General features: G+C 40.6%; 1 protein-coding gene across 1 annotated transcript in view; it reads right to left on the reverse strand.

The window, feature by feature from the left end:
- Positions 1-3,667: 3,667 nt before the first annotated feature.
- LOC140465832 (epsilon-sarcoglycan-like) overlaps positions 3,668-15,968 on the reverse strand; it is a 61,382-nt gene continuing 49,081 nt past the window's right edge. The window contains exons 9-12 of the mRNA XM_072561661.1: positions 13,670-13,858; positions 10,607-10,633; positions 10,330-10,361; positions 3,668-4,527 (exon numbers count right to left, since the gene is read on the reverse strand). Of these exons, the coding sequence (XP_072417762.1) occupies positions 4,520-4,527; positions 10,330-10,361; positions 10,607-10,633; positions 13,670-13,858 (256 nt within the window). The 3' untranslated portion in view covers positions 3,668-4,519. The remainder of the gene's footprint in view (positions 4,528-10,329; positions 10,362-10,606; positions 10,634-13,669; positions 13,859-15,968) is intronic.

Here is a 15,968-nt window from a genome sequence, read left to right on the forward strand (position 1 = left end):
GGAAATGAGGAAACTGGAGAAGTCTGAGTTCATCCCTTGTGGCTGGAAGGTTCCTAGGCGGAAGAGAAGGCACTCTTCCTCCAGCCATCGTGTTGCTATGGTCTGGCGATGGAGGAGTCCAAGGAGCTGCATGTCCTTGGTGGAGTGAGAGGGGGAGTTGAAGTGTTGAGCCACGGGGTGGTTGGGTTGGTTGGTCCAGGTGTCCCAGAGGTGTTCTCTGAAATGTTCTGCAAGTAGGCGGCCTGTCTCCCCACTATAGAGGAGGCCACATTGGGTGCAGCGGATGCAGTAAATGATGTGTGTGGAGGCGCAGGTGCATTTGTGGCAGTTATGGAAGGATCGCTTGGGGCCTTGGAGGGAAGTAAGGGGGAACATTTCAGAGAACACCTCTGGGACACCTGGACCAACCAACCCAACCACCCCGTGGCTCAACACTTCAACTCCCCCTCCCACTCCACCAAGGACATGCAGATCCTTTGACTCCTCCATCGCCGCACCATAGCAACATGACGGCTGGAGGAAGAGCACCTCCTCTTCCGCCTAGGAACCCTCCAACCACAAGGGATGAACTCAGATTTCTCCAGTTTCCTCATTTCCCCTCCCCCCCTACCTTGTCTCAGTCCCAACCCTCGAACTCAGCACCACCTTCCTAACCTGCAATCTTCTTCGTGACCTCTCCATCCCCACCCCCACTCCGGCCTATCACCCTCACCTTAACCTCCTTCCACCTAGTGCATTTCCAACGCCCCTCCCTCAAGTCCCTCCTCCCTACCTTTTATCTTAGCCCACTTGGCACACTTTCCTCATTCCTGAAGAAGGGCTCATGCCCGAAACGTTGATTCTCCTGCTCCTTGGATGCTGCCTGATCTGCTGCGCTTTTCCAGCAACACATTTTTCAGCTCTGATCTCCAGCATCTGCAGTCCTCACTTTCTCCTAGAACATTTTTTTGTGATGTTGACCGAGGAATGAATATTGACCAGTGCATGGGGACAATTCCTCTGCCATCCTTCAAAATTTTGCCCCGGGACCATTTGCATTCACCAGACAGGGAAGATGGGACCTTATTTTGAGGTACTTCCAACATAGCAGCACTCCCTCAGTTTTAGACAGGTACATCAGCCTAGATTTTGGTCCTCAGATCCAGGAGTGATACTTAACATCACAATCTGAGGTTAGAATGCTCCCTATGAGCCTGGGCTAATTACAAAATAAGTCTGCTACTTCAGAGACTATCATCTGACCTTGACTAGTGATTCAAAGTCAACTCATTTCCATAACTTATCCCTGCAACACACACTGAATTTGCTACTACTACATTAGTTGGGACAAAAATATTCCAGTCAGCTTTTCGTTCATTACAAACAATTTTTCTTGGACTCTGGGCAGAAAAAGATTTGTGGCTGTTTGTAAAAATTGACAGGTGACCACTAAAACAAAATTAGGGCAACTAGTAAAGATAGCTAAAGCTAAAGCAAAGTACTCAGGGTGCTGGAGATCTGAAAGAAAAACAAAGTGATGGAGAAATTCAATTGGTCTGGCAATATCTATGGAGAGGCAAACAGAGTTCATATTTAAAATCCAAGTCCAAGATGACTCTCCTGTGGAACTGAAAGGGGCTGGAAATGTGATACCTTTTATGCTGTTGAGAAAGATGGGGAAGAGCAATGGAACAGTTGGTAAAAGTGACCAGAACAAAATGCAAAGGGCATGCTAATAGTAACAGAGTAATGATATAGTTGAAGACTTTGTGTTAATGGTAATGCTAGTAGCAGAAATTAGGTCAGCTCAGCTGGGTACAAGCACATGCAGACATGACACATGGAGGATAGAGTTCATGGTCTGAATTTGTTGAACTCAATGCTGAGTTCTGAGGCTGTGAACTGCTTAAGTGGAAAATAAATCACTGTTCCTCCAACTTATGTTGGACCTTGCTGGAACACTGCAGCAGGCCTAAGACAGAAATGTTATCATGAGAGAAAGGTGGCACATAGAAATTGTACGTGATCCAAAAATTGAGGTCATTTTTGAGAACAAAGGAGAGACACTGAGTAAGTGATCACACAGTCTGTGTTTGATGAGGAAACCGCATTGTGAGTGGCAAATACAGGAGACCACATTGAAAGAAGGACAACTATTTTACCTGGAAGGTGTGTTTGGTACCTTACACAATGAGGGGGAGAATACAAAAGAGCAAGTGTTACACCTTCAATTAGTGGACAGTCTATCTCCAGAAATGGAAGTAGTGACATCAAGAAAGTGAAGGAAAGAATTGGGGATGACCAGTTGAACATGAAAGAAGGGTTTAAGCTGGAACCAAAATTTATTCATTTTTCCAAATCCAGGCAAGAACAGGAAATAGCATTGCTACTGATCGATATGCTGGAGAAAGATTTGAGGGAGGAAACCCAAGTAGGACTGAACCATGTTCTGCTTTTCCCACAACAAGGCAGGCATAACTGTTAGGGTGGCTTGGTGGCTCAGTGGTTAGCACTGCTGCCTCACAGTGCTAGAGAACTGGGTTTGATTCCAGCTTCAGGTGACTGTACAAACTCCACATAGACATTCTCCCCAATATCTGCGTGGAATTCCTCCCACAGTCCAAAGATGTGCAGTTCAGATGAATTGGCTGTGCTAAATTACCCATAATGTTCAGGGATATGTAGGTTAGATGCATTAATCAGGGGTAAATATAGAGTAGGGGGAATGTGTCTGGGTGCGTTTCTCTTAGGAGAGTCGGTGTGGACTTGTTGGGCTGAAGACCCTGTTTCCACACTGTGGGGATTCTATGTAACCCATGCAGGTGTTAATAGCCATACCTTCTTTACATGGAGAAAGTGAGGCAAGTTAGAGGAGAAATTGTTCAAAGTTGGAACGAGCTCAACTAGGCAAAGGAGGATGGTAGTGGATGGGAACTGTTAAGGACTCCTTCCAAGGAAGGTATGAAAAATCTTCAGTCCATCCTGATGTGGAATGGAGGTATAGAGGATATTCACATTCATGGGAGATGATGGGGCTGGTGTCAAGAAATTGGAAATTGTGGAACAGACGTAATGCATCAGACCACCTAAATTTGAGAGTGTTAAGAGACTGGACAAAGGGAGAAAAACTAGTTTTCTAAAGCATCCATTTTACTGAGCACTGGTCAGGTTGCATAATTTGCATTATTTGTTACGTCTCAAATTGCTAACGCATCACTGCACATGTTACAGGCTTTGGCACTGAACAGACTTCATCCTTCATCCCTGGTAATTCAGTAGTCATTGTCAATGAAGGACCAGCCTTCTATGAACAGTCTTCTATGAAGGCTGATTCTGAATACAGTGTAAAAACAGACAGAGCACTTATTCTCAATAATGAGGAGAACTCTGAAATAACTGGCAAATATGCATCTTTAATTTGTATTCTCTTTTCATTGACTTAGAATGCAGAGCTGAACTGATATCGCTGTGGCATCATATATCATGGAACAAGGCTAAGAAAGTAATGTTTTTGAAGCAAACACAAGCAATGTGTAAACAATGAGTTCAAATAATAGAAACTTGTGTTATATATTTGACAATGATGTATATGCACTACTTATGCATTACAACTTATTGTAAAAAGTAATTAGTCTTCTATGTATTCAGTTAAAATACAAAATAAAAATTAAGAGCTCCATCTCAAATATAAAGTACAAATATATTTTGCAATTTATTTTCTGTTTCACAGTAATCTGTTGAAAATCATTTACACTGCACCATCCACTGCATCTTTCATCCTTGAAGCTACTGGTAAACTTAGCACAAGGTGACTATCTGTAGACATACTAGTGTGACATTTGTTTTGCGCAGTGGTGCAAAATGTGTTGTATTGGATTGGCTGCCAGGGCTCCATGGCCTCTGATATTTGGTTCCACTTTATCAGTGGAGATAATTGTGCTCCACTACCCAATCCACAAAATGTATTCTGCATGGAAAGAACTCTGGAAAAGAAATGGAATACATAAAGAGCCTGTGAGCCAACATTGCACAAAATAATATTTAGATTAAGATATTTAGATTACATTCCATATAAAGATTCAGATACTATCTACAAACCAATAAATCTTTGCTTTTTATTTTGGTGCAACATTGCCTTGTAAGTAGATCACTTTATTCAGGCTATTGTGTAATTTAACAATTATATAATCTTTCAAACATCATGCTAAAAGCATATGGACTGATATTTCCATACAAATAAACCACTTATAAATACTTTGGTATATGCTCATAACATTTTAATTTGCTGAAATTGCGCATTGCAATTTCCTTGTAACAATAGTGACTTTGTTTAATTAGTTACTGAACTCACATAGAATGAAGCACTGCAAATGTCAGCAGTCATTATAGAACACATAATATATGATCATTAGAAATTAATAGCATGAATCTAAGTGCACATGCATTTCCATCATGGCTTCCTTCTCATTTTCATTATGGAAAGTATAATGTTTTGCATTGGAGTGATTAGGATCCAGTCCACAGCCTTTCCTTTATCCTTTTATTTACCTAATTAAAAAGAAACACACCATTAAGTTTCAACATCCGTGTGGTCTTTGAAAAAAATATGGACAATATTACTGTTAGAGTTGAAAATAATATCAATATTTTTCAGTCCTTAATCATGGGATATTTTATTATAATAATAAAGATATGTGGCAGATATTATGAGTAGCACCTATAATAAATATATTATCTACTATGTAGGAACATAGTGACAGGAATAGACCATTTTTAGCCCATTGAGCCTGCCTGGCCATTTAAGCGGATCATGGCTGAACAAACACATTAATTTCTTTAATGCACACTATTCCAATAACCATTTATGCCATTTATTAACAAAAATGTATCAATGTCTACTTTAGATATACGTAAAGGCTGAGCTTCCACAATCCTCTGGGGTACGTAATTCCAAATATTCAGTACTCACTCTTTAAAATTGGCCATGTTCTTGTTCAAACAATAAACCTGACAAAATCCTCCTGAAAATGTTTTAAATCTTCTTCACAACACACTTTGTGCTTAGCTTTGTACTATTGAAACATTAGAAATATTATACTTGGTATCCATATCTAAACCATTGATATAGATTGTGAATAGCTGAGACCCAAGTACTGATCTTTGTGCGACCCACTCACCACAGTCTGCCAATGTAAAAATGACCCATTTAGAGTCATAGAGCCATAGAAATGTACAGCACAGAAACAGACCCTTCAGTCCAATTCATCCATGCAGACCAAATATCCTAAATAAATCTAGTCCCATTTGCCAGTATTTGGCCAAAATTCTTCTAAACTCTTCCTGTTCACGTACCCATCCAGATACCTTTGAAATATTGTAATTGTACCAGCCCCCACCATTTCCTCTGGCAGCTCCTTCCATACATGCACCACTCTCTGTGTGGAAAAGTTGCCCCTTTAGATCTCTTTTAAATCTATCCTCTCACATCTTAAACCTTTGCCCTCTAGTTTTTGACTCCCCCACCCCAGGGACAATACCGTGTCTATTTATCCTATCCATACCCCTCGTGATTTCATAAACTTGCATAGGTCCCCCTCAGCCTCTGTTGCTCCAGAAAAGTAACCACAGCCTATACAGCCTCTCCCTCGAGCTCATACCCTCCAACCCTGGCAACATCCTTGTAAATCTTTTCTGAACACTTTCAAGTTTCACAATATCCTTCCTATAGCAGGAAGACCAGAATTCCTACTTTCAGTTTTCTATCGGTTAAACAATCTTTAATCAAGACACTACCTCCTGTAATGAGCTATAATTTTGCTGAACAACCTCCTATTTTTTCAAATAGCATAAGCATGTCTGATGCACATCTTAAAATCTCTTTTGATATTCTAGACCAGTGTTTCTCAACCTTTCTGTATTCAACGCCCCCTTCTTATCCTTGAAATCATGCAACGCCCCCCCAAAAGTAAAGGTTGGTTTCCACGTATAGTACTTTCATCAATTTGTAAGGCGATTTCTTTCGATATCAAAAGGAAACAATTTATCCTCAACATTTGAGGCCATTTCATCGATGTGCCTTCTCACAGAATCATTGCTAAGAGGAATACACTTGATAGTCGTTGATGGTTCCTGATGTAGCACGGCTGATAATACTTCGGCAATAGCTGGAAGCACCAACGATTCACCCACGGAATGTGGTTTACCACATTTTGCAATTAGCTTCACTATGTTGTATGATGCCACAAGGCCATCCACATTTGTGGCTCCCCTCTTTGAAAGGGCAGTGGAAATCGTTGGTCGCTGATTGAATTTATTCTTAAATGTTTGAAAATATGCCAAATCTTTGTCCTTTTTGTCACTGTGTTTCTTTTCCAAATGTTTAATAAGATGGGAAGGCTTCATGGCCTTGTTGGAAAAACTTTGTTCACAGAGCAAGCACAGTGGTAAATACTTATTAGATGGAGATTGAATAAAGCCATATTGCAAATAGTCCATGCCATACTGCCTGCACATTTTCTTACTCGATGAGGCAATTTTTACGCTGTCGCTCAAATACCCTGATGGAATCATGGATATTATTTTATCACGATAATTTTAAGATGCTCAGATAAGTGGCAAAATTTGATTGGCTAATTAGCTGTAATGTGCATTCATTGTGCCACCCGGTAGAACAGTTGAAAAGCTGCGTTTCGTCTTCCTAGAAGAGACACAAGTTAGGTGATATTGATCTTGGCAGTAGAATCAGTGCCAACTGCAAATGAGTTCAAATGGGAAGACAGAGAAGACTATCAATAATAGCGCAGCAACCACTCAGAGCGCACGCCTCCATGGGTGCAGGGAAAATAACAGACTCGTGTTATGCGACTCGTGTTATCCATCTGCACACAGCAAGTCATTCAAGGACATGGCAGTCTTCCAAGTGATTGGTAAGCTCTCTACAAAGTCATTCAGTGCCCCCTTGCTGCCCCCTTCGACTTCAATGCCCACCGAAGGAAGGCAAACGCCCCTCAGGGGGCGCTTCCGCCCCCGTTGAGAAACACTGTTCTAGACCATTATGAGGACTTACCTATGTAAAGCAGACAGTGAAAGTATAATGACACTGAGATTTTTCGAAGATTTAAAATTATAGTTAAGCTTTAGCGAAAGATAGAAGTACTGTGTATGTTGATTTTCAATATACCTCAGCATATTGTAACATTTCTGTTTAAGCAACGCTTATGCATAAGCAGCATTCATATAAAGATACTTACGTACATTAAGTCCATATAAAGATGTATTTGTTAAGTCAAACAATTCGTTCAATGATCTAATTCTGAAAACTGTTCCTTAAGCTCTTATAAAGAAATATAGTCCTAATTGAAAATCATGAAATGATTTAGGCAAGTGATATCCCTCTGGCATCATTTTCCTTACTGTATCTCTTTATTTGGTACATCCTTTTACTTCATCATGTATATAAAATTGACTTTTCTGTAATTTACATTTAACAACAGTACCATTGCTGAATCCTCCACCATCAATATTCTGGAGGATACCAGTGACTAGATTAGCCACATAAATATTGTGGCTACAAGAACCAGACTGAGACCAGGAAGTCTGTGCCAAGTAACTCACCTTCTGATTTCCCAACACCTGTTCACCATCAGCAGGAGTGTAATGGAACACTGTCAACATACCCGGATTAGTATAGGAGATTAACAGGAAGATTGAATTGAAGTGTTTAAGATGGTAATGTGATTTCATAGGGAAGATAGAAAGATAGTATAGATTCCCTACAATATGCAAACAGGCCCTTCGACCCAACAAGTCCATACTGACCCTCCAAAGAGTAACCCACGTAGACCCATTCCCCTACTCTATACTTATCCCTGACTAATGCACTTAGCACTATGGGAAATTTAACATGACCAATTCATCTGATCTACACATCTTTGGACTGTGGGAAGAAACCGGAGCACCTGGAGGAAACCCACGCAGACGTGGGAGGATGTCCAAACTCTACACAGACAGTATCCTGAGGCAAGAATCAAACCCAGGTCCCCGATGCTGTGAGGCTGCAGTACTAACCACTGAGCCACCGTGCCACCCAAGGAAGCTACTTCATCTGGCTGGGTAGGTCAGAACAAGAGACATAACTTTTTTTTATTTCAAAAATATACTTTATTCATAAAATAATTTGATGGTCTGTACAGTTGGTCAAGCCATACATACGTAAACATTTACATACAGAGATCAGAATTTATCATTTTTATATGCAGGTCTGTACGTTTATCAATCATATGTCCATATATTTAGCCGAGGCATCAACAGAGCCGAAATGACTGCGTGGCCCCCCTGTTCTTCTTTAGGCAGGCAAATGTTACACGGTGGTCTTTCCCCACCGCGCCTTGGCGGCAGCTGCCCCAAGCTTCAGTGCAAGGTCCACGTAGTCCTGGACCTTGAAATGTGCCAGTCTGCAACACTCAGTCGGGGTCAACTCCTTCAGCTGGAAGATCAACAGGTTTCGGACCGCCCAGAGAGCGTCCTTCACCGAGTTGATGATCCTCCAGGCACAGTTGATGTTCGTCTCGGTGTGCGTCCCGGGGAACAGACCGTAGAGCACGGAGTCCCGCGTCATGGCGCTGCTCGGGACGAACCTCGACTAACACCACTGCATTCCTCTCCAGACTTCTTATGCGCAGACACATTCCAGAAGGAGGTGTGTGACAGTCTCGTCCCCCCGACAGCCGCTTCGAGGGCAGCGTGCGGTGCGGTTGAGAGTCCGGGCGTGCATAAAGGATCTCACAGGCAGAGCCCTTCTCACCACCAGCCATGCCATGTCTTGGTGCTTGTTGGAAAGTTCTGGCGATGAGGTATTCTGCCAAATGGCTTTGACAGTCTGCTCAGGAAACCGCTCGATAGGATCCGCCCTCTCCTTTTCCCGAAGGGTCTCAAGGACACTACGTGCTGACCACTTCCTGATGGACTTGTGGTCAAAGGTGTTTTTCTTCATAAACTTCTCCACGAAGGACAGGTGATACGGAACGGTCCAACTACTCGAAGCGTTCCACAGCAGCGAGGCCAGGCCCATCCTTCGCAACAACAGGGACAGGTAGAACCTCAGTATGTAGTGATACTTGGTGTTTGCGTACCGGGGATCCACGCACAGCTTGATGCAGCCACATACAAAGGTGGCCATCAGGGTGAGGGTGGCATTGGGTGTACTTTTTCCCCTGTTGCCCAGATCTTTGTACAGCGAGTCCCTTCGGACCCGGTCCATCTTTGACCTCCATATAAACTGGAAGATGTCTCAGGTGACTGCAGCGGCACAGGTTCTGGGAATAGGCCAGACCTGTGCCACGTATAACAGCAATGACAGTGCCTCACACCTGATGACCAGGTTTTTTCCCGTGATGGAGAGCGACCGTAGTTTCCATCTGCCCAGTTTCTGCCTCACTTTGCTGATACGCTCCTCCCAAGACTTGGCGCACGCCCCAGCCCCCCCGAAACAAATACCCAGCACCTTCAGGTGGTCGGTCCTGATGGTGAAGGGGATCAAGGATTGGTCAGCCCAGTTCCCGAAGAGCATGGCCTCGCTCTTGCCTCGGTTTACCTTGGCCCCCGAGGCCCGTTTGAACTGGTCACATATGCACATGAGTCTGTGCACGGACAGCGGATCCGAGCAGAAAACGGCGATGTCATCCATGTACAGGGAGGCCTTGACCTGCAGGCCCCCGCTGCCAGGAATAGTCACCCCTCTCAGGCTCGCATCCTTCCTCATGGACTCGGCAAATGGCTCTATGCAGCACACAAACAAGGCAGGAGAGAGAGGGCAGCCCTGCCTGACTCCAGATCTGACTGGGAAGCTATCTGATTCCCACCCATTGATTGAGACTGCACTGACAATGTTGGTGTAGAGCAGTCTGATCCAATTGCAGATTCCCTCCCCAAAGCCCATTTTGGAGAGAACATCTCTCACATACCTGTACATAACATCATAATTAGCACTAGGCAGTTCAGGGACATGTCTGAAAGCACTTCTACATACAAATCTGGTAAGGGAAGTATAGACCTCTCCTTAAGTTGCAATTGAGGATATATCAATGGAAAATGTCAAAATGAAGACCAATTTTTAATTTAGTTAGGTAATGGTGTTAACAGATCAGGAACCAAGGAATATGCAAAAAATTAGTTAAAATCAGTTCAGCAATGATTTAATTGAATGGTACCACAGATTGGAGCAACTGAATAGCTTATTTCTGTTCCCATATTCCCAATGCCCATATTAACAAAATATTTCAATGATATTGCAATCTTTCTGTTTTTTAAAAGTTATATACCATTATATTTTTATGATACTGAAACACTTACCAGTTTTTTGCTGTTGTATTTTTGGCTGGGTTCTGCAAAAGACAAATTCCATAAAGGAAGCGTTATGGCTGTTCAATCAGTTCCTTACTGTAGTAGTATCATGCATTGAACTGTAGGTGGTGTGAATGATCTGCTAGAAGCAGTTTGCTATTATGTTCGTGAGATGGTCAAATCTGAATCAATTAGTATTTAAACTACTAGCTAGTTCAATAATGTTTAAACCCTTTTAATATCATTTAATCGAGTTTGTTAATTTACAATTTGATGGCAAACTCACCTTGGAGAGGGGTCACTGTGAGGCTCCCTATGAAAAAATAAAACATTTTCAAACATGAATAAATGAATATTAGCTAAAATGTGCATAATTTAACAAATTAATACATACTTATCTGCTAAATTTAGTGATAAACAAACTAGGCAAATACCTGTACGCAACAAATAACTGATAGTGAAAAATTATTTTAATCCAACACTTATGGCTACCCTCCAGGCTAACCTAGGTTAGAATTTCCTTTTCATTCCATTACGTTTTGACCATGATGTCACTGTTCCATTGACCAGTTTTATAAAGGGATGTCCTATGTGGGAAGTCCTCTCAAAAACAGATGGAGGTCAAATTGGTTCACAAATTCATTGGGTGTCCCTGTCAGCTGCCTGAAGTGAGTTTGGCTTTAAATATGTGGGGGTTCTGCACCGATATTCAGATCATTTTCAAAGATTGTTGAAATTGTTGAGTCACTCATTCTTATGGCTGCTCAGGAAAACCTGGCAAAAATGGACTGTGTAAATGTTCTTTTAAGTATTTATGTTGCAAGATTTATTAACATATCCTTTTACATTTTGATTATAATGTATAAAATGTGTTTTTTATTGATCTCATGTTATGAAAGAAATAAATTTATACTTTTTGCTGAGAAGGTTAATGTGACAAGAATTCAAGGATTCACTATAAATGAAGCACATCTATAATTGTAGCTTGAATTTTTAAATAATTACCTTTATCTTTTCATTTGCATTGATATTTTTACTTGTAAATCTTGTAAATACGAACTTTGAATTTATCATAATGTTGTCATGAATGTATATGGTATAAAGCATAAATTCCAGAATAAATAAAATTTAGAACCTGTGTTATGGAGCCTGTCTTAGAAACACAGCTTTGTCAGGGTATCTCACCTGCCAGATTTAATATTCATAAGGTCAGCCCTTCCAGCTTACATCATATAACAGATAAGTGTCAGTTTAATAGTGTGAAAGAACTTAAAGGAAAATGGCAAATAAGTTCGTAACCAAAACAATATAATAATTTTTTTTAAAAGACAGAATGTACTGTAAAAGCTTTTTATCTTGTCCTCATCAGGACAGAATTGCAAGAATAGCAAATCTCAACCATCTGTACTGCATGAGAAGAGGGTATCGATTGGTAGTGCTTTTGCCATGCAAAACATGATAAGGAACAGTTAACTACCAAGTTTTTGTTTAAATTCAAAACAGGCAAATCAACTTTGATTCATCAAAACAGAGTCATGAGGAATGCACCAGGAAATGACTGTCCCCCAAACTTTGATTAATTGAAAAAGGCGCAATCCCTGGACATTGTTTTTCCCATTTGCAAAGGACAGGATCCTGCATGCGCATGCATAGCTTCTACCATGTGTGATTTATCCACACTGTGAATCCAACTGATAAGCTTAACTTGTTTGTGCATGCAATTCTAAACTCAATTGGGATTGCTTGGGCAAGTAAAAGTCCAAAGAACTGCAGGTACTGTCAATCAGAAATGAAAACAGAAATTGCTAGAAAAGTTCAGCAGGTCTGGCAGCATCTGTGAAGAGAAATCAGAGTTAACAATTCAGGTCTGGTGACCTTTCACAAATGCTGCCAGACCTGTTCAGCTTTTCAAGCAATTTCTGTTGTTTGGCAAGTGTTGTTTAATCTAACCATCACATTGAATTTTGGATACTAGATTTTGAGTTTTGCAAGCACAAGCTGGTTGGGTATAGTCAGTTCACAGCCTCTGTGAACTGTAGTGTTTGATACTATCTGTTAGGTACTGAGATGTAAAGTCTAACAAATCACCAGCACATTTTTTTCTAAGTAATACTCAAGTTATAAGTGACCAAATGATTTTAGGTCTTTCAGTTCAGTCTGGTGCAAGACGTTCATGTCATATTGAGGAGAGAAAAACAGTCCCTTCAGTTTCCCTGTAGAATTAAGTGATTTTAATTATTCAACATTTTAAACAATTTTATACGGTACTTGTCCTACAAAGAAATAGTATACTGTTTAATGAATACTTGAGTGCCAATTACAGAATATGATGCTAAAATGGAAATTAGTTATTGATGGGAACAACACAACCTCTTTAAAATTGTGCCACAGGATTTCTTTTACTGCTTAATAAAATCTTCTGCCTGAAACATCAGCTCTTTGACTATTGTAATATGACATGCAGTTTAGTAAAATAATTTGCTTTAAATGTTCTGTGTTAAATCTTCGTCTTTAGCACTGAAAATCAGCCGGTTAATTTGAGAGCTATCCAGACATATGTTTAATGCACACAAGACTATTTCACATCACTGCAATCACATTTTATAACTGTCTTTTAAGTGCAAATTGGAAGAAATAAAATTTATCTTTATTTGGTGATCATGCACCAATTTAAGTTTATATCTCCATTTTTTTTCCAGTTCTGGCTCTTCTGTTTCGCTGAATCTGTTCACCATTAGTGACTGCTTTCAGATACAAATACAGAGTTTCCTCACAAAACCTTTCCACCTTTATCTTTCTTTCCTGCTTTACAACAGTTCTTAAAACTTAACTCTTTGTTAGTTCCCATGAAGCATATTGGGACAGTTTATTGTGTTACAACTGCTATATAAATGCAAAGTATTGCTGTTGGTGTTATGGGTCCTCTGCAATTTCAGTCTGATACCAACCCCATTTTTTATATTTGTCACACATTCTGGAAATTTTTTAAAAAATTTTAATCCCTGTAGAATAACAATATTGTTGTAACTATCTTTGAACAATGGCTAGCCATAGGGAAAACAAGTGCATGCTTGCAACAATCTTAACAGCTTTGTTTACCATGAGACCAAGCTGGCATTGCAGGTGAGTAATGAGCTACAACAAAAAAGTTTATTTGATGAAGCATTTTTTGATTTGGATGCAAAATTGGAGTTGTAGCATTCAATTAGCAAGCATTGAATATTGTTTCCTAAACATAAAAACAAAAATAAGCAGTAAATGTACAACATATTCACCAGAGAGTTGACAATTCATTGATCAATTCTTTCATATACTATGACAATTTTGCAAAAGGGAAAGCTGAACTTACTGTTGGTCTAATACAAGAGGTACACGGGAAGTGTCATAGTTGAAAGGCAGACGTGGTGGTGCTCTTTCCCCCGTTCTTGCATTAAACATAGGGAGAGTGGAGAGAGGCCGGATGCCATCCCTGCTTTTAGCCAAATCTCTAAGTTCACAGGCATTATCTTGAATTGAATGGTGATGAACAAGTTGAATGCTAAAGAGTAAAAAGATAGGAAGCATATTTTAAAATAAAAACTTGAACTCATAGTTCATTCAGAATGATTTAACACTGAATATTTGCACTTCTTGTAACTGGCAAAGTAGGGATGACAATTTTCAAGAGGGCTAGGAGCTTGTTCAAGAATTAAGGTTGGAGAAATTGATCAAGCACACAATCCTGTCAGTAATGCTGCTTCCCAGTGCTTTCCACAGGGAGGTAGGGGAGCGAGGTGGAAAATATATAATGTAATGCTGGATATTAGTGTTCCTGTAAGGCTGGCATATATTATTTAGGGCATTGAAACTGACCCCCTCTCTGTTAAACTGGGGCCTGAAGGCCTTGCTCAGCTGGATGTAAAAGATTCAGTGAAAATCAGGAGAGTTCATCCAGAGTATTGTGCAACATTTTGCCTCCACCAACATCTGTAAGAACAGATCGAACAGGTTATTGATTTAATTGATGGTCATTGCCATTTGCAAATTAACCATGTCTTTTCCTATCTTCCAGAGCAATTCATCAGCCACACAAAGTTCTTACCATTCCAGAGTACCCTCCCCAGAAGAGGAGGTGACAGCCAATGCTAGTACCATATACAGGAGTTGGGAACAAATTATATGGCTCAAAGTAAATAAGCTGCCAAGAAAAATAAATCATAGTTACCAGAAAAATAACTCAAGCTGGCAATGTGTTGACTTTAATTCTGCTAGTGCTACATACTTGACACATGGACTGTACAGCTCTTATATTGCTTTATGTGTTGACTGATACTCCAGCAGAGCACCTGGTCAAGTTGTAGCTTACAACTGAAACCGTTGGCTTATTAACATATGCAGCTTTGTAACACCCACAAACTGTATGCATTATGTATGATCAGCTGTTGCATTCAGGCACGTCATCACTGTGCTAGGCATTTTACTTGCATCATCTGTAAAATATTTAGCTCTTGGCATCACTAGATGGTACATTCAACAAGGAATAAACTCTGGTCCAAGATTACAACACTTGATTCTCACTGAGAAGGTTCCTTTCAGTTTTCTTGTTTATAACACAGTGTGGATGAACAAAAAGAAAGTGGAATTCGGGATCTCTGCAAAGCTCAGGACTAATACCAATTTATTTTTTGTCATTAATCCTATACATTCCAACAAAGGCATTAATGTGACCGCACAATGTGGCCAGACAATGTGACCAGACAATGTGACCACACAAATACAACACATTTTGCATGCAAAGTAATCCCTGTTTAAAAGGTTGTCTGAGAGCCAGCATTCCATCACATGCTTCTTGGTGTCTTTGTAGGTCGGTACATGTAGGCTGATAATGCTGCTAGTTGACCAGTATTACAGCCCTTAGCAAGCAGCATCTCTCATCAACAATTTCAGACACCAGTACAACAACATTTTGTGGGAAGGGAGATGAAGTTGCTGGTATTCCGACCAGTAAATCAGTCATGTCTTTAATACATCAGATAATATGGGCACTAGGTTTGAAACTGATAAAGAGCGTGCATGAGAACAGAGCAGAAGCTTTGGAGAGGTACACCGCTTGGATCAGAAAAGACTGATAAGAATGTGGAAAAGAAGGTTTGAGTGCTGGGCCTGTGGGAGATGCAGAGCTAAGGAGGTGCTATCTTAATGGCCCTGGTTGAATCATTAAACTCTTTCCAGTACTGCAACCAGGCACAAGTTGCTATGCTTCAGGCATTCATCTGGGTGGTCACCTCTGCTCACTTGTGGCAGGCAACCTATCTGGGCTGCCACCCGAATGCAACAGCTGCATCCTCCTGCTTGCCTGTTCTAACAACATCGCATAGAATTCATAGGAAATTGGTGGAGTTCCAACTTTCCTATAATGTCTCACTCTACACATCTTTTAACACTAAATTCTGTTCATTTCAGATATTTGAACCCTCTCTGATAAGAAGAAAATTTCTCCCCAAGCTTTTCCTTCCTTGGAGATGGTTACGGGGGACATCCTGTTTACTAAAGAGAAAGCCAAAAGGATTTTGCAAATACAAAAAACTGAAGATATGTCTTGCAAGTTAGCAATCTGAACATATGGTGCCACTTTATTACTGCCAGCCTGAAAGTGCAAAATGTGTGGC

Source organism: Chiloscyllium punctatum, chromosome 42 (genome assembly GCF_047496795.1).
Source record: "Chiloscyllium punctatum isolate Juve2018m chromosome 42, sChiPun1.3, whole genome shotgun sequence".
In the NCBI taxonomy this organism is placed as follows: Eukaryota; Metazoa; Chordata; class Chondrichthyes; order Orectolobiformes; family Hemiscylliidae; genus Chiloscyllium; species Chiloscyllium punctatum.